At 40.4% G+C, this 23,560-nt stretch overlaps 1 protein-coding gene across 1 annotated transcript; it reads right to left on the bottom strand.

Annotated features, from left to right (window-relative positions):
- Positions 1 to 13: 13 nt before the first annotated feature.
- Positions 14 to 22,883, bottom strand: mcm8 (minichromosome maintenance 8 homologous recombination repair factor). The gene is made up of 21 exons (XM_047351873.1): positions 22,732 to 22,883; positions 20,112 to 20,381; positions 19,869 to 19,934; positions 17,823 to 17,905; positions 17,589 to 17,738; positions 17,310 to 17,407; positions 17,028 to 17,226; positions 14,250 to 14,335; positions 12,842 to 12,987; positions 12,575 to 12,649; positions 12,355 to 12,493; positions 9,398 to 9,428; positions 9,103 to 9,240; positions 8,953 to 9,013; positions 7,896 to 7,976; positions 4,026 to 4,221; positions 3,702 to 3,915; positions 2,564 to 2,773; positions 2,387 to 2,463; positions 557 to 746; positions 14 to 452 (listed from the first exon to the last, which is right to left on the bottom strand). Exons 2-21 carry the CDS (start codon positions 20,347 to 20,349, stop codon positions 360 to 362), a joined length of 2,571 nt encoding a protein of 856 aa, XP_047207829.1. The 5' UTR covers positions 20,350 to 20,381; positions 22,732 to 22,883; the 3' UTR covers positions 14 to 359.
- Between the last annotated feature and the right edge of the window lie 677 nt (positions 22,884 to 23,560).

Genomic DNA, 23,560 nt, shown 5'->3' with positions numbered 1-23,560 from the left:
CAGACAGTAGCTGTATATGTTTACACGTTTATTTATATACAAACTGAGAAAAAATATTTCAGGAAATAACGGTTTTATTTAGATTAATTCAAGCTTCTGAGCAATTAACACATATATACAGGCACTTTAGCTTTCATGTGCATCACCTTCTTATTAAGGTTAATAGTTTGTGCGGTAAAGTCACCTTTGTGTAATATAATATACACTGCTTCTAACAGTTAAGTGAAACTTTCTTGTATTAGAGACGTTGAGTTGGTGACACAAACCTTATTGAGAAAGTGAGTTTGGATCATCGGAGCATCTCTACGTGTTGCAAGAGAAACTATTTTTGTGTTTTTACAAATAAAGTCTGTGTGCAGTTAGATGGTCTGCAGCTGGTACAACTTGGGCCCTTTCTTCAGCAGGAAACCCTGTTCGTTGAGGGAATTTAACAGACCTTGAAAATCCATCACCTGAAAGGGATCAACAGCATAAAGTTTTCAGCAGAACAATTGGGATTGTAGAAAATGATAGAATCAGATTTTACACATGGGTATGTCTGGGTCATAGTTTTCACCTTTATGTTCATTTTGTCGGCTATAGATCGAAGCATCTGTAGGTCAAACTGCTTCTGATTGGTCCTCTGAGCGTGTGAGTGGAGCGCGTTGACCAGTCGCTTTGCAGCACTGCGCTGACTCATCCCGGAGCCAAGCTGAGAGCGCTCAAAGTCTAGGTTTCCCAGGCCGTCGGAATATGTAACAGCCAGACTTCAGACAGAAGAAAATACATTTACATCTAGGCACAACAACAGGTCGGATCTATTAAAACAAGCATGTAACTGTCATTACTACTTTGTGAAAATATTGAGTTTTGTAAAGATTAAAGTGATTAAAAGAAATACAGTGCTTTGCAGTTATATTCACACCCTTAAAGTTTTTAATATTTTTTCATGTGTTACAACCACTAATTTGAAAATGATACAGGATTCTCCACCTTTATCAAAAATGGCAAAGCAAAAAGTGAGGCGTGGATCTGTACTCCTGCTTACTCTGATACTCTTAAATGAAATCCAGTGCAACCAATTGTCTTTAGAAGTCACCTATTTAGTAAACAGGGTCAACCTGTGTATAATTTATTTTAGTATAAATCCAGTTGTTTTGTGACGGCCTCAGGGGTTTGTTAGAACACATTAATAAACAAACGGCATCATGAAGACCAAGAAACACAGCAGACAGGTCAGGGATGAAAGTTTAAAGCAGGGTTAGGTTCTAAAACAATATCCCAACCTCAGAACATCCTACAAAGCTCTGTTTAATCCATCATCTGAAAAATGAAACATAAATCTACCAAGACATGACTGTCTACCTTAACTAACCAGGTAAGGAGGGTGCTAGTAAGAGAAAAGGCAAAGAGACCCATGGTAAAAATGGAGGAACTGTGGACATCCACTGCTCAGGAGGGAGAATCTGCTATCATTCATGCTATAATTCTGGCCTTTCTAGAAGTGGGTCAAAGGAGAAGCCATTGGGAATAAAGCCATAGAAGTCCACGTTACACACATGCCAATTAGGGACATAGCAAACATCTGGAAGAAGATACTTTGGTCACATAAGAGCAGAATTCAACTTTTTGGTCTCCAGCAAAACACTTTGTAAACTAATTCTGCACATCACTCTGAACACAAGACATCCATGTTCACACATGGTGGTGGCAGCATCATGTTGTGGGGATGCTTTTTTTTAGCAGGTGCGGCAAAGCTGGTCAGAGTTGATGAGAGGATGGATCAAGCTAAATACAGGGCAATCCTGGAAGAAAACCTGTTTGAAGCTCCAAAAGACTTGAGACTGGGCAGACTTTCCAGCACGACAGCCCCAATTATACAGCTAGAGCTTCAATGGAATGGTTCACATCGAATGGCCCAGTTTAAGTCCAGACCTAAATCTAATTGAGTATCTGTGGCAATACTGGAAAATTAATGCTCAGACATTTTCCATCCAATCCAACTGTTTTGTGAAAAGGAATAAGCAAACTTAACTCAACACGTACAAAGCTGGTACAGATATACCAAAAATGGCTTGTAGCTTTAATTTCAGCAAAACGTACAAAGTATTCAGAACTTAGAAAGTCTAAATATAAATGCAAGTCACAATTTTCAGATTTCCCTTTGGAAAAAATAAATTGAAAACCATGTATTAGTTCCCTCCAACTCACATTTACACAGTACTTTGTGTTGGTCGATCACATGAAATCTCCAAAAAGTTCAAGGGCTATGAATAATTTTGGAAACCACTGTTTAGTGAGTTTCAGTGAGTCTGAAAGTTTCTTTAACTGGCTAAACAATGAGACACAAAAATCAATGGAACATTAACTTTTCACTTGTTAAAGTAAATGTTATTGCTGCAGTTACCTGTGTTTCATGATCTCTACCACATCCTCAGCATCACTTTTTGTCGCCACTTCTTTGAGCTCTAATTTGGCTCTTGCCTGCATGTGACCAAACATTCACCAGATAAGAAGATGAGAACACAAGCAGGAACTTCTTGTATAATGTACTCAATAAATATCTTAACCCAAAGAATCCCACCTCTGTCAGTCTAATTAGTGACTCCAGCTGTCGTGTGGTGATGGGCGTGGCATCGGCAGAGTGTGATTGGGATCTCAGCGACAGATAGAAGTCCTGAAGGGTTTTTGCTGCTTCAGGAGACAGCGTGGGTTGGACGTACTGACGAGCATAGCTGATGTACTTCCTTAACAAACATGCTGGAATCACATCGACCGACTCGCTTGCTGGAACCTTGAGACAAATCGGCATGATGAATGAAGGCAAATCTCAACAAAATGCACAATCATACTGAGGAATGTTTAGGTTTCCTGCTTTAATGCTTAGTGTTACAATTTGTCAATATAAGATAAAGAGTAGATATAACATCAAGTCTTGGTGCCAGCCTGCATCATTATCATGTGTTGCACATAAACAGGAAAGTTTGGATGTGAATGAAGTGCAACCGTGCTCCACATAAAGGATCCAGACCTAACTCAAGCCTTCCTCTAGTCACCATTTAGCTGCCACATTATTACTTGGCAAACTGGTTTAAATCAACAGCCAAACCCAGAAATATCCTTGTTCAGAGAAGAAAGTCTTCACAGGACTTCCCGAAACACCAGCAGCTGGGGCAGACAAAACATCTACCTTCACATGTATGTAAAACAGGCTTTTCCAAATATTTTAAAACAAAAACAGAACCATGTCAGAGTTCCCATTTAAAACCGTCTATAGCATCTTATATTAGCTAGCGTTCCCCAAAGAACATAAACCTGGCAGCCAACATTTTAAACCCAACACATTCCATGACAGACAGCAGTTAACAGCTTCTAAAATAGCTGAAGACGTTTGGAAGGGTGCAAATACATTTATGTATGTCTATTTGTTAGTTCGCCTGTCCAGGGTGTACCCCGCCTCTCGCCCATAGACTGCTGGAGATAGGCACCAGCTCCCCCGCGACCCACTATGGAATAAGCGGTAGAAAATGACTGACTGACTGTCTATTTGTTAGTTCTCAGACAGTAAACATAATTCTGATTCTGAACTGGTGTTACAGATAAAACGGGCCTTTGAAATACTACACCTGCCTGTTTTCATTAATGGCAGTTGGGTTTGTAGTGAACTGATAAATGAAGGCAACATGTTTGTGCCATTTGATTAAACTGAAATACAATTTTACCTGCAAACGCTCAGACAGTGGCATGGTTGAATGTTGCAGCAGGATGGAGGTCTCCAATTCAGTACTGGTCCTGGTGACTGTGGCGCTGCTGGTTCTGCCTTTACCTGTCCTGTTTGCCATGACATGCTCTGACAGCCGGCGGTCATGTGACTCATCTGGGATGTCCAGAAGGAGGAACACAACATCAAAGCGGGAGAGGAGGGCTGAGCCCATTCTATGGACACGCAACAAGAAAATTAAAAGTGAACTGTTGTGCAATCACATCCTCCTCCAAAAGCTGCAAACCATATTGAAGTTGCTTGGTGGCTGTTGAGCAAAACTCACTTTAGATTTTCAGAGACAGTCTTCCCTCTGTTGTAGTGCCCTCCAATGGGGTTAGCAGCAGCAACAACAGATGTTCTAGCAGGCAGAGAAGAGACTATACCAGCTTTGGCCAGACTCACTGACTGCTGCTCCATGGCTTCCAACAGAGCCTGCTGCTGGTTACCCAATTTATCAAACTCATCAATGCAACAAAGACCTAAAAGTACAGAAAGTCAGTCTGAGATACAGGGTGCCTTCTGGCGATGGGCAATATGGACTTAACAGTAACATAAAATGAGATTTTGTGGCATTTATTGACAAGGAAAATATTTAAAAAATCATTACCATCATCATCTTTCATGCAATACATCTATTTCAACAGTCAGTGCTCAAAACACACAAATACCAGTCTTAAAATAAAACTAACCTGTTATGAAATAAACTACTTTAGTACATCAGTTACACGAAGCGGTGAAATTGGTACACCTAAACCACACACAATAAGTGCATTAAATCAGTTTGAAGTATACTGATGTTACTTGATGCTATTTTGTTACCAGCAATAAAAAAGAAATTTCAGTGCACAACAGTAAGAATCTTAACCATACTGTCAGTTGTTGGAGATTTTAGCAATTAGAGTTTATCGTTATCATGATAAATCATGTAATTCATAATTTTATCACATAAAAAATAACATAATAACATTAAACAGTAAAAGCATTTTCTACACAATTTTCATTTCATAAGTCTATACATTTTAAGGATCAGATTTCCAGAGTTCTTAATTCAAAAAGAAAGATTCATTGTCAATTACGAATTTTCCACTTCAATCCTAGATATAAATGCAAGACAAGTCAAGTTCAGTTTTTTACCAACTGGTAAAAGCTTGTCCATCTAAGGAAACCTATATGATCATCATTTACAGTCTTTACAGCAATCGTTCCTTCTAAACGAGGAGGAGGACAATTAATTGCATTCAGTCAATGACCTTGGAGGAATTCCTCATACTGAGCATGCATGTGGAAATACTGATAATGAACAATTTTAGCAAAGACAGCCTCCAGCATAACCAGGCTCTGTGTGAACGGCCATCTGCGTGACTGACTGGGTTTGAGAATTTAGATCAGACATGTCAAAAACACAGAAGCACTGATCCAGGGGTACTTTCTATGTTAAAGAAGAAGTAAACAGTTAATGGCAGGAATAATTATTTTAGTGGCTTCATCTAGAAGACAAACAAAGCTAAAAAGACAGGCTCTGACCTAGTAGTAAAATCTCAGGAAAACTGAGTACATATAATTAATTCTACTTCAGGGAGACAGGGTTAAACACAGAAAAAGAAAAAGGGCCAAGTCTATATTCTTGAGAACACAGGTATTTGCAGCAACAGCTGAGCAGATGGCGCTCTCCAGAGGCCTCATGTATAAAGGGGGTCACCGCACACGTTCATACATCCCAATTTGTGGTGAATTCTGCACAGCTGTATGTGGCACTTGAACCGCCCAGTCTCCGGGGCAAAATATGCAAAATTGTATAAATAGGAAGGCACCTACCACGTGTCCAAATAATCATGGCAACGGCGGTGGTCACTAAGGCAACAAACTGGAGACTCACTGAATATGAAATACAGATCTCTGTGTCCGAGAAGGAGGCAAACAGTTCAAATTCATTTGGCAGTATTTTCCCCGTTATAAAGTAATACATTTTTAAAATCTGAGTGGCAGAAGGTTAATTGCCATTAACATGGTAAGAGCTGAATTACGATCTTTGGCTGGAATAAATCTCATTTAGCAAATTATCTGTGAAATCCAAACGGCGCTATCTAGCTTCTGGATTGAGCTTAATTATAGCTGGTGTGAATAGTCATCCCATATTTCTATCAGGAAGACTATCGCTACTCAAATGATGTGAAATAAATCTTTAAAACCATTCAGGACATCACGTAAAAAAGCAGACGGACACAAAACATCAACTTAGAAGGCAAATTGCAATTTAATGTCTACCATATTAGCCACAGTTAGGGGAATTCAATATATATTTGAGCAACATACAGATGGCCCAGCTCAGGGATGACTGTGAAATACCCGACCTGTCAGTCAGCTACGTCTGAAAAACGCAGGTAAAAAGGACCGCAGCATAGTGAGAACTGACACTGGCACCAGGGATCCACGGTTCCTCCTGGTTTCCCTCTGTAACACTGGAGCCAGCTCCATGCAGAGCTCTAAAATAATTGACTTGGGCAATCTATACCAGCTCACAAGCCATGCATCATCATGTACCAGCTGATCAGTACAACCTCTGAAAAAAAAAATAAAAATCTTCCATCGGGGATGTTCTCCAGCTATGCCAAAGCTGCCATCGTTCCACAATTGCACGCAACTTTATGCAGCTATTTATGGACATGTGTGATTGTCTACAGCTTGTCCACCTTATGAATCGTCAAACCTGACTTGTTTAGAATCAATCTGCTGATCCGAATCGTTTTCTTTTTCAGTGAAAATGAAAGTGAATCTTTGATGATTCACATGTATTTTATGCTCCTCAGCGCAGAGACCGATGAGCATTAACATCTACATGTGACAAAAATAAAGGAAGTTTTATAGTTTACATCCGACGGAGGTTGTTACTTTCTGAGGTGTGTTACGTTGTTGTATGAGACCAAATGAGATTCCGTTGCATTGCTTGGGTTTAAACCATAAAACCTCAAACTCATGAAAAAACATCAGGTTTGATGCTCCATGAATTCAATAAAACTGAATGGAATCATATTTCAGTGTATTCGTATGAGATTTAGTTCTCTGTAGTTTGTTATTGTCGATTGAAAGGTTGTGGCTACGCACATTTTCACAGCAGGTCAAAAGTCTGCTTGGATTTCCACACACTTTTAGGCAGCGTTCATTATTGTACAAGTTGAACTGTACGTAAAACATTGCGACGCAATGTTTTCGTGTGTAAGTACGCTTCGTACATGAGGCCTCTAGAAGGTATTACTCATTCTAGACAGAAAGACTGGGACGAATGAAGTTAACAGCAGCAATAATGACAGATAACACATGATTGGAGAGTAGTAGGAGAAAGTAGCAGAGTAAGGAAAAGTGGTCTGCATGTCCTCCAGCAGCCTAAGCTGGAGGACATGCAAAAATCGAATTCCATATTTTCTATACTTCACATGGACCCCGAGATAGGTTAATTAGCTCACATTGTGTGGTGAGTTTAAAGTGCCTGTGACATGCTTCTCCCACAAATGCGGAAATTGAAAGAAAACATCTTAAAACTGAATAAATCAGGCAGTAATTGACATTGTATTAGGATTAAAGAGCGCAAAAGAGTAATATGGAAATGCCTTTTTAGTGATATTTATGACCATCTACTCAACAACTGTTTACTTGCACAGAATGAATTTCCTTTGAAATATTTTACTAATGTTTCCATAAATGCAATTGGATTTATCATAAAAATTCAATGTCACACCACTAAGTCTATCTCTGATGATTTTTCAGGTTTTATTTCATTGGTCTTATTCTTTAAATAACTTTATAAAAAAACTGAATACCTTTTATTTCATGAGTTAGTATCAACACTATCTAAAAGAAGTAGCCCTGTTTAAATCAGAGGAAGCTGGGTGTAGTGTTAATCAATGAATGACATAAGTAGATCATGTAAGCAATGAGTCTTGAGAACAAAGATACACTATATTGCCAACAGTATTGGTCTTTCTGCTTTAACATGAATATGAATGTCATTTGATGACGTTTTCTATTCTAAATATGACCAAAAATGTTTGACAATACAGTGAATTTTATTCCTCTGTATCCATTCAATAAAAATATCATGATGGCTTAAGAGATGTTTGTTTGGCACAAAAGATGTAAATATGTATATTTGAACTACCTTGGTCAGCCAACACCAAGGCACCTGCCTCCAGAGCATAATCTCCTGTTCCTGCATCTCTGGACAAACTCACTGTGAGTCCTACAGAAATAAACACACAAAATGTTACATTTGGGACCATTGGATAATATAACCAAAACCCAAATTATTTATAGCAGATAAAAAATATGGTCATGGTAAAAAGAAAGTACATCCTCTTTCAGTTGGAAACATCATTTTTGCTGCTCATTTATGAAGGAAGGGTTTTAAGGCCGTTTCCAAACAACTGGAAGTCAATCGTTCTACAGAGAGGACGATTATTCACAAGCAATGTTATTCTCAGCAATGGATATCCCAGCAAGGTCAAACTATGCAAAGCTCTGAAATCCTGCGAAAAAAAAACAAAACCCTGAGAGCTCTGTCACAGACTCTTATGCCCGACTTAGAATGTTGATTGGAAAAGACTGAACAAGGCCTGTCTGGAAGGGTTGCTTTCTCTCCCAAAAAGAAAATGGCAGCACAACTTTGGTTTTCAAAAGTACATCTCAATCTGAAGCAGTAAATATACAACAGAATGGCTGTAAAAGAAAACAAGGAGGGCGTTGTTAAGGACTAAAGTCCGGACCTTATCCCGATCCTGTGGCGAGACCTTCAGAGAGCAGCGAAGAAACAAATGTTTGCAAATCTCAATGAACTGAAGCAAGGTTATTCCAAAGCTCATCTACAGCAACTGATAGATTGATAAGGTCATGCAGAAAACGACTCTACTGTTATTGCTGCTAAAGGTAGTTCTATGAGCTATTAAAGCATGCAAGTACTTAGAAGTTCACACGTGGATTTTCCATTCTGGCATAAATTTGTGTTTCATAAATAATGACCGTCTAGAATCTGTTGCATGGTTTTACATACTTGCGGTTAGATTTAAATCATTTCAGAATCTGGTAAAGACAAAATAATTTTATTATGCTTTAACCAAACCCCTGGAATTGCAAAGGGGTGTGTTTCTTTTATTGTGACTATAGATATCAATTGTTTGTAAGACATTACTTAAAGATTTTAAGTTTTCAAGCTGTTTTACCTGTGGTGCTGGTGCTATTGCCACATACATAGATTCCCCTGGGAGCCACGTTGCACACTGCCTAAAAGAGGGAAAACAGAAACCGTCTCCGTCACTACATTTACAAAAGGACCATGTATTGTTACAAAAAGCCTTCATCTTCCACGTTACCTGCAACATTTGACTCTTTCCCAGGCCTGGATCTCCCACTATCAGGATGTGTGGATCTCCTCTCACTGGGACACTGCTCTTGCCCGTGTGTTTCTGTCTGCCTCCAAACAAGGCTAAAGCTAGGGCAGCTTTCACCAGCTACCAGTACACAAGGAAATGATCGTGTAAATTAAAGAATGAGAAAAAAGCTTTTTGAGAAGTTGACAACAATTAGGACAAGTTGAAGATGAGCAACGCATCTCAACATCCTAGTAATCAGTGTTTGTCTCACTGTGTCATTTCAGTTTGAACTCACCAGATGGCCGTAGATGGCAGGACACAAAGAGCTGAAAGAGGTCAAAACAGTGAACACTATGAACCTTCAACATGTTAAAAGAGTTTACACCCGCTCAGAGCATTGCCATTAGATTTTACAAACTCTAAACCAATACTGTTTCACATCCTAAGAAATGTACAACAATCACAGACTGGATATATGGATGTATGGAAACTGCTTAGTCAGTGAATTACTGTGGATGGCAGTATATGGTATTAGTAATCAGTCAACCAATCGATCATCCATCTATCCATCTCTGTTAATTTATGCTGAATCTTGGATAAATAATGAAAAAATAGGGTTCAACGAATTGAGAACTCTGGAAATCTAAACCTGAAAATGTATAGAATTATGAGGTGAAAAGTAAAAAACCTTGGTGTTATTTTTGACCAGGACATGTCATTTAAATCCAATATTAAACAGGTTTCTAGGGTTTCCTTCTTTCACCTCCAGAACATTGCCAAAATTAGAAATATCCTGTCCAGGAGTGACGCTGAAAAACTAGTCCATGCATTTGTTACTTCAAGGCTGGACTATTGTAATTCTTTACTATCAGAATATCCACAAAATGCAGTTAAAAGCCTTCAGCTGATTCAAAATGCTGCAGCGATTATTAGAAAGGGTGATGTCCACTTTCCTAGAGATCCACAACATCTATGACACTTTTCAATCTGGCCTTTGGAAACATCACTCCACTGAAACAGCTTTACTCTAAGTGTCCAGTGACATCCTGATGTCTGCTGACTCGGGGAGATGTTCTGTTTAATCCTCATACAGTTGACCGCTACATGCTAATAAACAGACTGAGGGATATTGCTGGGATGGCTGGTACAGTGCTGTAGTGGTTCTCTTCCTATCTGACTGGCAGCAGCTTCAGTGTCTCAGCAAACAACTTTACATCTGACCCCTCTGAACGTCAATATGGATTACTGCAGGGCTCTGTCCCGGGACCATTTTTATTGTTGTTGTACATGCTCCCCTTAGGTAGAATTATACAGTTTAGTTCACCATCTGTCTGCGGAAAAAATTCAACTTTGCTTTTCTTTTAAGACATCGGAGACCCATAAAGTGAGCTCTTTCATCAACTGCCTTTCACACACAAAGCAATGGCTGAGTGATGACTGTCTACAATTAAACTCCAATAGAACTGAGCCTCTCATTATCGCCCCAGACAGTGCTATCCCTGGCATTAGACAGTACCTAGGCAGCCTTAGGCAGGCATCAAAACCAAACTTGAGGAACCTAGGAGTCGTTTTTGATGAGGCCATGTCTCTAGAACACCATGTAAACCAACTATTAAAGATCTGCTTGTTCCAGCTGCGCAACATCTTCAAGCTCCAAACAATTGTCTTGAAAAATAAGTTTGTCTTGCTTTTGTTTCATCACATTTAGACTACTGTAATAGTTCGTTCACTTGTCTAAACAAAAAGGAGGTGGCCCGTCTACAGCTGCTACAAAACTCGTCTGTGAGGATCCTGACGCGCACTAACAGAGCCCACATTGCCTTAAAATCTCCTCACTGACTCCCTGTAGTGTATTGTATAAATTAGGAAATTCTGGTTTTGACATTCAGAGCACTGCATGGTCAGGCTCCTCCCTACGTCTGTGACTTGATTCAGCCTTACACTCTAGCCCGTAGCCTGAGATCCTGAGAGCTGAATCTACTGATGGCCCCTCACACTCACTTTAGGGCTCGAGGAGACAGATCCTAAGCTGTTGGACCAGGACTGTGGAATGAATTCCCGCACTATTTGTCATCACTGCACTCTGTTGATGCTTTTAAAAAGCAACTTAAGTAAAACAAGCATTTTAACCTCGCTGGACCCTCGGCTGCTATGACCCACTATGTGTTGTTGTGGTGTATTTATTTTTTTCTTGCTTTAACTGTATTTTAACTGTGAAGAACTTGTGACTGCAGTCTGAGAACTGTGCTATATAAATAAAATGTACTTACACAGCAGAACAGAATTGAGCTAACTTTAATTTAGCATTAATGACCCATTAAACATTTCATCCTGTTTAAACTAAACAGATTCTTACAGGTCATTCATTAAACAAAAAGTCTTATTAGATCCAAAACTGAAACGTACGTCTGTTGTTATTAAAATAGTACAAAATGAAAAATGTTTCTTTTCATACATTAGATCTTAAACTCAGTGAAAAGAAAAGGTATTCCACAACTGAGTAGTTTTACTCCATTAATAATACATGTAAACACTATAAGGTGTTCCCATCTAATTACACTGTAACTGGCAGCGTACATAAAGACGTCGCAATACGACATTAGGCTCTGGAAGCTGCGCAACCGAGCACGATTTAAGCGTCAAAAGGCGCCAACGCCTCAAGTTGGACACTTGTGCACTTTGAAGTCAGACGCTGATATCGAGCATCAGAAACGCTCTAGATGCACGTCTGAGCAAAGTGTGGACAGACACACGTTAGGAGGAGGATTTTTGATTTGTAAACAGTAAAATGATCCTTCCGTCCATGAGAAAATACGTCACTACATCACAAAGATGATCTTCTCTGATTGGTTGATGCTGAAATCCCATTTGGTCTGAATGTGAAAGCGCCATTAAGCTTCAACCACCCACTCTCCCTGCTGCCACACATCTCCAAGAACCACGTGTCTTTTTTTTTCTTTCTTTCTGCTGATTGAAAACAAGCTGATGGGTCTATTAGCTCCTATATGTCACACCCAGCCATTCTGGCAGTGTTTTGGTGTGGAGTTCCTGCACTGAACACAGGACTCTTTTGGATTGGATTTCTGTTGACTATCATATTCCTCATCTGATTGCATACACTAGACTATGGGGATTTGGAGTACATGTACTATCACACAAATCCTTATTTTTGACCATTCAATGATGGCATCATAACTAATAAAATAATACTGCCCACCACAAGGCAGATAAATGTAATGCAGATAAACTTACTGCACGATAAGTCGGAGCAGGTTTGGCTGCGACTGGATCTCCTGGATGGCATAGAGCTGCTTCAGACTGAACTCCTCTCCTCCTGTACGATCTTCCCTCAATCCTCCTGACCCCTCACCTCCAGATTTGGACAGCTGACCTAAACATTCAGCCGACATTAATTCCGTCCTGAACGCTTGGAGAGAAATCTGGCACCAATGGGAATCGTGCATGACAGTACCTTTGGTGTTACTGACTGAAGTAGCTTCAATGTAGAGGAGAAACATGCATTGATCTTTATTTCCTCTGGAAGTGCCTGCAGTCAGAAAGCAGATAGTTAAATTCTGTGTTGAAAGGATCAGATTGAATGGAGCCTTTCAACCCTGGCTGTTGTGCCTGATGTATGTTTATAGATTAGTCTGATTTATCACTGTCCTGTACAAGGGCACAGAGGTTTCCCCTATATCTACTGGATGTGACTATGATCAAAACATGAATACATATGTACCATCATTAATAACTCTGACTATCCCTGCAATGGTGACTGTGTCTCCAGGGACGCAGCTGTCGCAGAGGTCAGAGGTCAGGTGACACTCCACGGTGCGAGGGATTCGCCCAGTCTCCCTCTGCTCGCCGCCCATCAACTCCTGCACCCTGAGGAGGCAAGATGACAGCATTGTAAAGAGCTCAGCTCCCTAAACATTCCAGCTTAATTTGAATCCTTTTAAATATTTCTGTTCATCTTTTTATTATACAAGTTTTGTCCTTTTTGGTCAGCAAGTCCATATCAGAATGTTTAGTACATTTTGTACATTTAATAAATGTATTACAGTTTTTAACATAGTTTGCAAGTAAAAGAATGCAGCCTTTCTTATGCACCTGCAGTCATGGACAAAGACAGTGGCAGCGACACAAATGTTGTGTTTTTTAAGCTCCAGTTGTTTCTGTTACATACTGACTGATCAGACGAAGATCATTTCCTTAAAAGAAATTACATTTTACTTTAGCTTTTCGCTGGAACCTCATGATCAGCCAACGTCATTTCAGTACTGTCACATTATCAGCACAGGTGAAGCTGAGTGGAAATCACTCTAGCAGTCACACCATTCACTTGCTCATCGTTGATCAAACCAAATCTGAGATCATCTGGTCCCAGGGTTGGGGAAAGAGTTTTAGGCTGTGGCCTTGTAACAAGAACAACAGCAAAGAGACTGCTGCTGTCCAATAGAAACAGAGGAAGACCAGACCAAACGTAAGCAGGAAGCATCAAGAGGACGGGAGAAGACTGATGCAGTTGTTTGCTCTCACAATTCTTCTTCTGATTGTGGGGAAAAATCTGTCCATTCATTTGAAGAAAGGGTGAAAGCTACCATGACTCCAGAGAGGGGAAGGATTCTAAAGGAATATGTGTGGCTGCTTCTCATTGAAGGAAATGGGTTTCCTCCGGATCGCACCCAAGGTGAGAAACTTCTTCCAACAATCCAGGTACAGTTTCAGCATGGTGGAACACCTGGTCTCACAGCAAAGTGAAAATAAAGAGGCTCAAGATAAAAACATGAAAGTTTGAGAACTACGGCCAGAAAACTCCCAAATGAAAACCTGTGGTCAGTTCTCCAAAAACAGGTGGAGAAACTGAAGCAACTTTAAACACTAAGAAGACAAAACTGGGTCATCGAATCTCCAGGATTTGGCCCAGATGTTTGTATAAGTTATAAAGAAGAAGGATCAGACTGGGCTTTATTTGGATACATTTAATATATTTGCTTATATTATATATTTATTCACCACAAAACAAAACTTTTATATCATAAAACGTTTGGTCATGACTGTAGAACCTTGAATATGTCCTGAAATCAGCAGCATAACCAACAGCTTCCATCTCTTCTGCACAGAGAAGATGACCATGATACACTTACTTGATGATTTGCCAGTCTACTGTTTTAGTGAAGGAAGAACTGCGAAGGGGGATGAAGGAACGAGCGCGACATCCAGGCTGGATACACTGTGAGGTAAAACATACAAAACTGTCATTAATTTAACAGTCAGGAATACTGTTTTTGTTACCAAACAGGGACCAGAATGAGGCGTTTTCAAATGATGTTGCGGACACGTGATCGCACATTGCGATCGCCATCTTGGGTGGCTTGTTTTCGTTGTTTCAGCGTGATCGGTGAAGCAAAAAATGTAACTATGGGGAAAACTTGCTTAATTGCAGATTGTTCTGCGTGTGGTGGTCAAAATCAACGCTCAGTCTATCGTCTGGCAGACATGATAGAAAATCAGTGTGAGAAAACAAAAACACTGAGCACACAACTTCGACTACTGTGGCTGAATCCAGGGTGGATTTGGACAGCTTAAATTTCACTCACACCCGAGTGTGCAGTGCACATTTTGTGACAGGTAAATAAATAATGTTCGTCTACATTTATTGTAATAATATTCTGGAAAGTAGTTTGCCAAGACCATGAGGTGATCAGCTGATTCTGTGCAGAGGGCCGCTAGGTGGCAGCACTCAGCGCTGTGACCTACTTCAGTAAGCTGCGTTCTCGCCTTGACCAGCTAGATGTAGGCTACCTTTACCTGTTATGATGTAAATGTATTATCCAGTAATATAACTATTATATAATTATCCTATAAAAGGCAGTATTGAATTTATTATGGATTTGTTTGCCTATGAAAAAATAGTTGTGCGGCCATAAACAAACCAACCAGTATGGATCCACCTTGTTGATGAACGCGGTTATTTTGAGGTACATGAGTTTATCAGGAGGCTGTAATGACTCTAGATCCTTATCCATGGACAAAAAGTGTGCAATGTTGAGAAAAGCGTGAAGCGATACGGAGACACCCAAGATGGCGGACCGGAAGTGAGCCTGCGACTTCAGTGACTTCAATGACTTTCTATTACTATGCATATTTATTTATAGGCGCAGACTGGGCGGTCCAAGTACCACATGCAGCTACGCCAAATTTACTATAAAGTGGGATGTATCATACGTTACGTGTGCGGTGATATGTCTACCCACGGTTTCGTACCCCAAACTTTTAAGTATAAAAGTATACATGAGGCCCCTGATCTTTACCCTCACAGAACTCCTGAGAGGATCATGGGAGTTTACTTGCTTAGGTCGCATACATTTTGGAGATCTAGAGCAGTCTTACAACCGTGTCCCTCAAGGTATTTTGAGGGTGCTGTTGAGGGAGTACGAGGTATGTGGCATTCTTGGCACAGAGTCAAACCTTTTCCCAGTGCGGGTTGGACTCTGCCAGGGTTGTCCTTTTTAACTTCTCCTGTTTTTGATGCTTATGGACAGGATCTGAAGCTGTAGCTGTGGAGGAGAGGGTGTCTGGTTTGAACCTCAGTCTTATCTTTACTTTTATGCAGATGTTGTCGGTTCTGTTGGCTTGACCTTCAGCCTGCACTGAAGCAGTTCACAGCTGAGTGTGAAGCGGCTGGAATGAGAGTCAGCTCTAACTCCGAGGCCATGGTTCTCAACCAGAAAAAGGTGCACTGCCCCCTCTGGGTTGGGGGTTGTTCTCTGTCTTAGGTGGAGGAGTTTAAGTATCTAGGTAACTTGTTCATAGGTGAAGGCAGGTTGGAACAGGAGACGGATGATGGTTTGGGGCTGCATGGAGGCTCTTCTCTGTCGTCCCAGTTCTTGATTTCCCAGTCCATCTACTTTCCAACCCTTACCAATAGGCAGAAAATAAGGATCATGACCCAAACAACGAGATGCTGGATACAACTGGCCAAAATGAGCTTCCTCCGTAGGTTGGCCGGATTCAGGAGCTCCGAGCTCAAAACAGAGCTGCTGCTACTTTAAGCTCTAGTCAGCTGAGGTGGTTCAGATATCTGATCAGGATGCCACATTGGTCCTTTCCTCTGGGGGTCTTCCGGGCATGTCCCACCTGGGGAAGACCCAGAACTCACTTGGAATACCTTGGGATCCTCCAGAATGATCAGGAGAGTGTCACTGGTCAGAGGGATGTCTGGATTTCCTTACTGGATCTGTGACCCAATCTCAGATAAGTGGAACACAACAGATGGATGTATGACATATTACTTTCAGGTATTATTTAACCGATGAAAGCTGAACCAAACTACAGAAACTATTCGTGGAATCATCTTCATTCCTGAGAGGAACCCATCAGCCAGGCGCTGCTCGTCAAAGGTTTTACGAACTAATCATGATCAGTGACTGTCTCTATAAAAGCAGAGTCAGGGCAGAATGGTGACCTGTACCACAAATGTGTTAAAACACTGCCAAGGGGTGGAGACATCAGCAATAACTTTGTTGCTGCCCATCAATGCAGGGTAGGGTTATAAGGCCATTCCCAAACGATTCTAGTCCATTATTGTATTAGATTATTTCACATTGGAAAACACTTGAGATGTTTCAGAGTCGGTAATCTTCCCAGTAGAAGATGCCCAAGCAAGTTCATCACAAGGTCAGAATAAGCAGCACTCTAAAAAGAATATGGCAGCTCAACCTAAAGCTTCATCGTGAGACTTGTTAACATCCTTTGGACAGATGAGAGCAAAGTAAAGCTGTTTGGTCATGATGCATGCAATCAGATGTATAATCAGTGAAAATCGAAACTCTGTTTTATTGCATTATTATGCCAACATTTAAAGTGTGCAAGCAAAGCTGTAAACCAGGTGACTCAGGTCACTTTGAAGTGGGTGTACATACCTTGGTAGGTGTTGCATATTTTCCATGCTGCAGCGGTAGGGTCAGAGTGCTTGCACAGGTCTGGCACTTGAACGCCATCCTGGTACACTGAGGTCGGATGTTGCTCACTCTGACCACAGTTCCTCTCACACACACCATCCGACCGAACACACTGGCACGCAATGTCCGCAGCGGGGTCAGCGGCTCGTAGTTATACAACCTGGGAGGGAAATAAACGGTTCAGCTGGGGCAGTTTCTCTGGTGTCCGTAAAACAACTTCCTGCTCTCTACTGTGGTCATTACCTCACGCTGATATGAGGAATATTGATGATTGGTGTAGCGACAGGAAGCTCCTCATCTTGGAGCTCAGCAGCTTGTTTCTCCAAATCTGCAGTCAACACCTGAATCACACACACACACACACACACACACACACTTAGTTGGAAATGTAACACCAAGTTCACTAAATTGAAATATATTTATTGTAAAAATATTCATTATCTGAAGGAAATCCAGCTTTGATTTCCACACCACCTTGACATTAACTAACATTTACCGGCTGTAGGGTGTTTTGGTTCCTACCTGATGAATGGCCACTCCCAAACAGTTCAGCATCACCTCTGGCTGTTCCTGCAGGTCTGTCACAATGTCAGGAAGTGCCTCACACACGAGTTTGTCCCCAGTTAATTCTGTGTAATCCACCAGCACACTGCCCTGACGCTCGATCTCATCCTAGGGAGAAACACATGCTTTCCTTTAAATATATGAGAATTTAAACAGGCGCTTTCTTCAAGACGAAACAAACATGTGACTGACTTTGTCATACAGGTGAATCCGAGATGTGAAGTATTTCTCAAACACTTTGATCTTCTCTACGCTGGGTGAGCTCTCTATGAAACCTTAGCAGACAAAAAACACATTGCAGAGATTAGCAAAAGAACAGTTAAAAACTGTACAGCTACTGTGTGAAACAGCAACACACCATAAAACCAATTCATCATTTGCAAACCAGCGAAAACCTTCCTGATGGGTTCAGATGTTACTTTATATCAGACCTTAGATCCACGGCTCTGTGCTGTTCACATGAAAAGCAACGTTCTGTGCTCAATCTGATGCTTGTTCCCCTCAAAATACATTGATTGTACAAATAATAGTCAGACTTTTGGCAACCAAATGCATGCCTGCTGCTTAGCTTGAGAATAAAGCTCTTAACTCTGTACTGTAGCGGTTTAGGTCCGACTCTCTCATATAGAAATGAAGTCTCTGAGGTTCCCAGTAGTAAACATAACGGAACTGATTAAATGTTGTCTGTAGATACAGGTCCAAAGTCAGCTTTTTAAACAGATTTTGGGAAAGATTGGACACAAGATAAAAAAAGTGTGAAAGAAATTTTTAGCTCTGATGATGAAGAGGTGCGCAGTGATGGAGAAAAGCTGCAGCGTCATTAATGACAGAGTGGAGGAAATGCAGCCTATTGTTTCTGTGCAGGTTTATCATATTTATTCTGCTGGGAATCACACACGACGACGAGGAATAACTGGTAGTTGGCTACTTCTTCTAACAAAAGATGAAACAACTCAGGTAATATTCTGTGAATACATTTCTCAGTTTCTGCTTACATCATCTTCCACCTGTGATCAACTGATGTGAGAGGTCTCTAATTACCTTTCTTTTTTTAAGATTTTTTGCAGCACTAGTGGCCTTTATTTGTATTATTTTTCAAAGGTAGGCAGACAAAAAATGGGGTGAAACGAGGGGGAGAAGACATGTAGCACAGGTCTCTGGGGTCAGGACTCGAACCCGGGACAGCTGCCTGTAGGACTGAAGCCTCCGTATATGGGTCGCGTGCTCTACCGCTACGCCACGTACCGCTCGATTACCTTTTAATGTCCACGAAGAGCTTTCCTACTGGGTAATACGAGTAAACACACCTGATGACATAAATGTGGTTTCAGTCTGAAACGTTCTGTGTGGGACGTGCAGGAAAACTTTCAGGGAAGGAGTGAAAGCCACCAGCATGTTACAACCACCGACTGGGATGTATTCTATTGGTGTTCAAACCTCTTACCACATGAATAAAATCATTGAGTTGAAAGTAGGACTGAAACAATTCATTAGTTGACCATTACTGAAATAATGGTCAACTAATGAAGTAATCGAATAATCGGTAAGTGGAGAATGTAGATTTTAAAACCTGCCATTTGCTGAAAGAACAGCCCACTCAGAGCAGTAATTCAGACAAAACTATAGAAAAAATAATGTGTATATATGCACTAACATGAATAATCATCGTAGTCTGTAAATATGCTCTATTCAAAACTCAGTCTGAGCTTCCCCTGGTTCAAATTCTGGAAAAAAACTTTTGCTCTCAGATTATTGATCGATTAATTGAAAAATAGCAATTAGCAAAATAATTGTTAGTTGAAAAAACTCTCATTGGGTCACTGAAATTCAAATAGTTTCAAATGAAAAAGGTAAACCTTCTTTTATTGTGAGTTTTTAATGTTTGTTCAAGAATAAAGTAAACATGCAACATTTCAATGAAATGAACCAAGTAGTCATATTCTGGTAGAAAAGAGATCTGAGCTTTCTGAAGAAAAGGTGGAAGCATGTTTGCAGCTGTGATTCGGTCTACAGAGTACTGACTGAGGGAGGGTGAGCACAAATGTACAACACCTTTAGGACTTTAATCTGGAACAATTTTCTTTTCCTTCTCATTTCACAATTATGATCTACTTTAATGTTGGTCTATCACATAAAAATCCAATAAAATACACTGAACTCTGAGTGTGTGTGTGAAAATGTGAATAAATTCCAGTGGTATGAACACTTTACAAAGCGCTGTTGTGTGCTATGACATACCTTCTGTGAAGTATAGAGTCCATCCTTTGTATGGACACAGTGCATCAAGAGTAGTCTGGATTGGTGCTGAGGGGGAAACAGGAAACAGCCAGCAGTTTATTCATTGTAGGAAATGGCTGGAGGAACATCTCATATGTTCTGATCTAATGAAAACAATGACATGAGTGCTTTGGAAGGTGATTTCAAAAGTTTGTAAATAAAGAGAAATTCCTGCTGAAAATGCATAAAAATCACAGAGCTCACCTCTCTGGGAGCTGAAGCCTGGATTTCCTGATCCTCCTCCACTAACACCACCTCCCTGGCTTCCTCCTGCTCCTGCTGACCCTCCTCTCGGTGGTCTCCTCCACCCTCCCTGTCCTCTCCATCCACTTCCTCCTCCCCCTCTCCACCCTCTCCCATTGCCTCTCCATCCATTACCAGATCCTCTCCATCCTCTGCTCCCACCTCTCCATGAGCCTGTTGAGGACCCTTCTGCGCTCATTGTTTCGAAAAAAAAAAAAAAAAGCCTGGAAGCTAAAAGAACAAATCGGACTTTTTAACATGCCTGAAACACACCTACAGTAAACTGTGCACACATGCTGGGTATGTCAATGAGTCACTGTGCAAAGGAGATGACACATCTAGTAGAGCCACCGGAGCTATCAGGGGTCACCTCGTTGGTATGGCAGCGGCCAGGTGGTTGTATCGTGTAGCTGTTTGACTAACTGATGTCCAAACAGGACCGATTCTTAGGAGTTAACCTTGGGTTGGGTCAGTGAGTCTATTTACCTATTGAAAACATCAAATATCAGCCAGCCACCTACAGGACCACAGTCCAGATCTTCTCATTATGGGCAAGAACAACCTAATTATATAGGGCTTTTTCAGGGTCAAATAATTATCAAACAAACAATTTAGGAGGTTAAATAAATAACAGTTTGGTTCATGAGTTTCAACTTGATGTGTATATTCTAAGATCCACAGAGTTCAACATTAAGCATACAGACACAAATGAATACACAGATTCTCTCTACTATTTGGTTAAAAGTCCCTTTTATCAGAGAACCAGACACTTTATGAAGCCATCAGCAAAGTTCTTGTATAATTTTGGCTGAATATTTGTCAGCTCTAGTTCCCAGAAAGGACAGAGTTCATTTAAACTGCTTGGTGTTCTGGCACTGCTCGGACTTTTCAAAGAAGCTGAGATTAAAGCCTTTCCAGACGCTCAGTTTGTCTGTTTTTCATTCCAAAACCAGTTATGAAGTGTGTTTTGTACCAGTTAATTAGTGATTTTAAAGAGCAGGGTAAATATATTCTCACATAAGGCCGGGTTAGTTTGGACAGCTTTTTATCCTCAATAAAAGAAATCATCATTAGAAGACAGCTCTTTGTATCTTATCAGGTTATCTGTATATACACTATATCACCAAAAGTATTCATTTACCCATCCAGCTCACTGAGCTCAGGTGTTCGAATCATTTCCAGGTCCATGTGTGTGTAAAATCCAGCAGAGAGCATCTACAAACATCTTCCTACAGGAGATCAGTGACATCATAATGTGATAGGGCACCAACGGTGTCCAGCTGGGAAACGTTTCTCACAACTAAATATTCCACATTCAGCTGTTTGTGCTATTAAAACAATTGGGAAAACTGGGAACGACAGCAAGTCAGCTGTAAAGAGGAAGGCCAGGTAAAATCACAGAGCAAGGTCAATGCATGCTGGGATGTAGTCTGCAACTTTCTGCAGAATTAATAGCTACAGACCTCCAAACTTCATGTGTCCTTCATATTAGTTTTATGACAATGGATAGAGAGCTTTGTTGACTTGGTTTCCATGGTTGACCATCACCATCTAAGCCTCAAAGCACCAAATAAAATGCAAAGCTTCTTATGCAGTGATATGAAGCACACGCCACTGAACTCTAGAGCGGTGGAGATGTTTTCTCTGGAGTTACGAATCATGGCTCTCTGTCTGTTAATCCAATGGACATGTCTGGGTCTGCCAGTTGGTTAGAAGAACGGCACTGTGTCAAGCGCAGAGTGGATAATGGTGATGGACTGTTTCTCAGCAGTTAAGCACAGCCACTTGGTTCTAGTAAAAGGAACTCTTTATGTGTCAGTTTTCCAAGACATTTTGGATGCTTTCATGCTCCCAACTTTGTGGGAACACTGAGATCGGCCCTTTTTGGTTCCAACATGACTGCACAGCAGTGAACAAAGCAAGGCCCATAAAGACATGGATGAGTGAGTTTGGCCTGCAGAGTCCTGACCTATATAATAGAACACCTTTGGGATGAATTAGAGCCATGAGTGCTAGCCAGGACTTCTCGTCCAACAACAGTGTCTGACCTAACAAATGCACTTCTTGACAATGGTGAAAAACTCCTATAAACACACCTAAACTGTGCAAAAGGTCTTCCTAGAGGAGTTAAAGCTGTTACTGCTACAGATGATGGGCTAACATCTATAGGATGCCATGTGTGTGAAGGCAGATAAACACTAGAGTCTGTATAATTAGAGGAACCCAGTTCAAACTTGTTTGTTGTACGATTCCTCCGCCTTAAATAAAGAATGATTTAAATGCACCATTAAAGGTCCTGAATTAACATTATTATTAACATTAATGCCCATAATGAGTATAAAGTGTATATTTTCACTGGCATTGCATCACTATATTAATGATTTTGGTCGAGTCAACAATTTGTTGAAACAAGTGTGTCCTAATGTCTTAGGTTAGACTTTAAGTTAATTTTGTGGACACTTTACAACATCAAATAAATGTGAGAGCAGTAATAATATTCGCTCAGCACGTAGTTACATAGAGGTTATTACCTTATTTTAACACATAAAAATCTAAGATAATGTCAATAAGACGCACATACCCTTTAGTGTGGATCAAAAAGCCACTGTAATGGCTCTGACTTTCGACCAATGTCCACAAATTATCACGTTTCCGAAACTCTGCAGGATTTTCAGTTAGCTAACAAACTGTTGAAGTTCCCTCCTCTGACGACGAGCTTCTTCTTCTGCTGCTGCTGTCAACGCAACGCTCCAGGTTGTTAGCTACTTTACTGCCCCCTAAAGGACACCAGAACAACTACAGATAAATATGTTATTTACTGTCATCTTTTATCCAGAGCTTCATTCGGTTGTAAAAAGTCCAACAACAGAAACATTTATGAAATGATTATTCTTAATGTTAGTTGTTTTAATTATTTGTAGAAATAAAAAACAACATTTTAGAAAAATGTAGAATCACTAAATGTGAAGGGATCCTGTAATTTAAAACAAAACCTGCACAAGTTCGCTGAAATAATGAAAATGATTCAGAAGCTCCTGCAATAAGGAACATTTGGATTGAGTTCAATAGAAATGGAAATGTTGTGAAAGAAAAACATCCGTAGACCAAGGAAGGCATCAGTATATCAGCAGATAAATCTGCCTAAAAATAGAAAATGAACGGCAAAGAATAAATGCCAGAAACACGAGACAGAGTTTGTAAGCAAAACTTGTAATGAAGAATACAATTTGTTCAAAGCTAATATATCTTTTAAATGAGTCAAGTTATATTGAGGTTTGAGTATTCGGCTTAAATTGATCAGGAAGATGTTATATTGACTTTGCTATCAGTGCGATCATTTTTGCTGAGCCAACAGTTAGTTTAACATTAATTATAAAATAACCTACATAAAATATTCTAAAATTCTAAGA

This window comes from Girardinichthys multiradiatus, chromosome 22 (genome assembly GCF_021462225.1).
Source record: "Girardinichthys multiradiatus isolate DD_20200921_A chromosome 22, DD_fGirMul_XY1, whole genome shotgun sequence".
Lineage (NCBI taxonomy): Eukaryota > Metazoa > Chordata > Actinopteri > Cyprinodontiformes > Goodeidae > Girardinichthys > Girardinichthys multiradiatus.
The sequence above is the reverse complement of the archived record's forward strand: the minus strand, read 5'-3'. Positions and strand labels throughout refer to the sequence as shown.

What these genes read in the sequence shown, in the direction of transcription:
- mcm8 (XM_047351873.1), bottom strand. Translation starts at nt 20,349, where the DNA reads ATGAGCGCAGAAGGGTCCTCAACAGGCTCATGGAGAGGTGGGAGCAGA. An exon ending in AATATGCAACACCTACCAAG is followed by an intron (nt 14,336 to 17,027) that starts GTATGTACACCC and finishes TTTACCTCACAG; the next exon opens with TGTATCCAGCCTGGATGTCG. An exon ending in CACTGTCTGAGCGTTTGCAG is followed by an intron (nt 2,774 to 3,701) that starts GTAAAATTGTAT and finishes ATTTGTCTCAAG; the next exon opens with GTTCCAGCAAGCGAGTCGGT.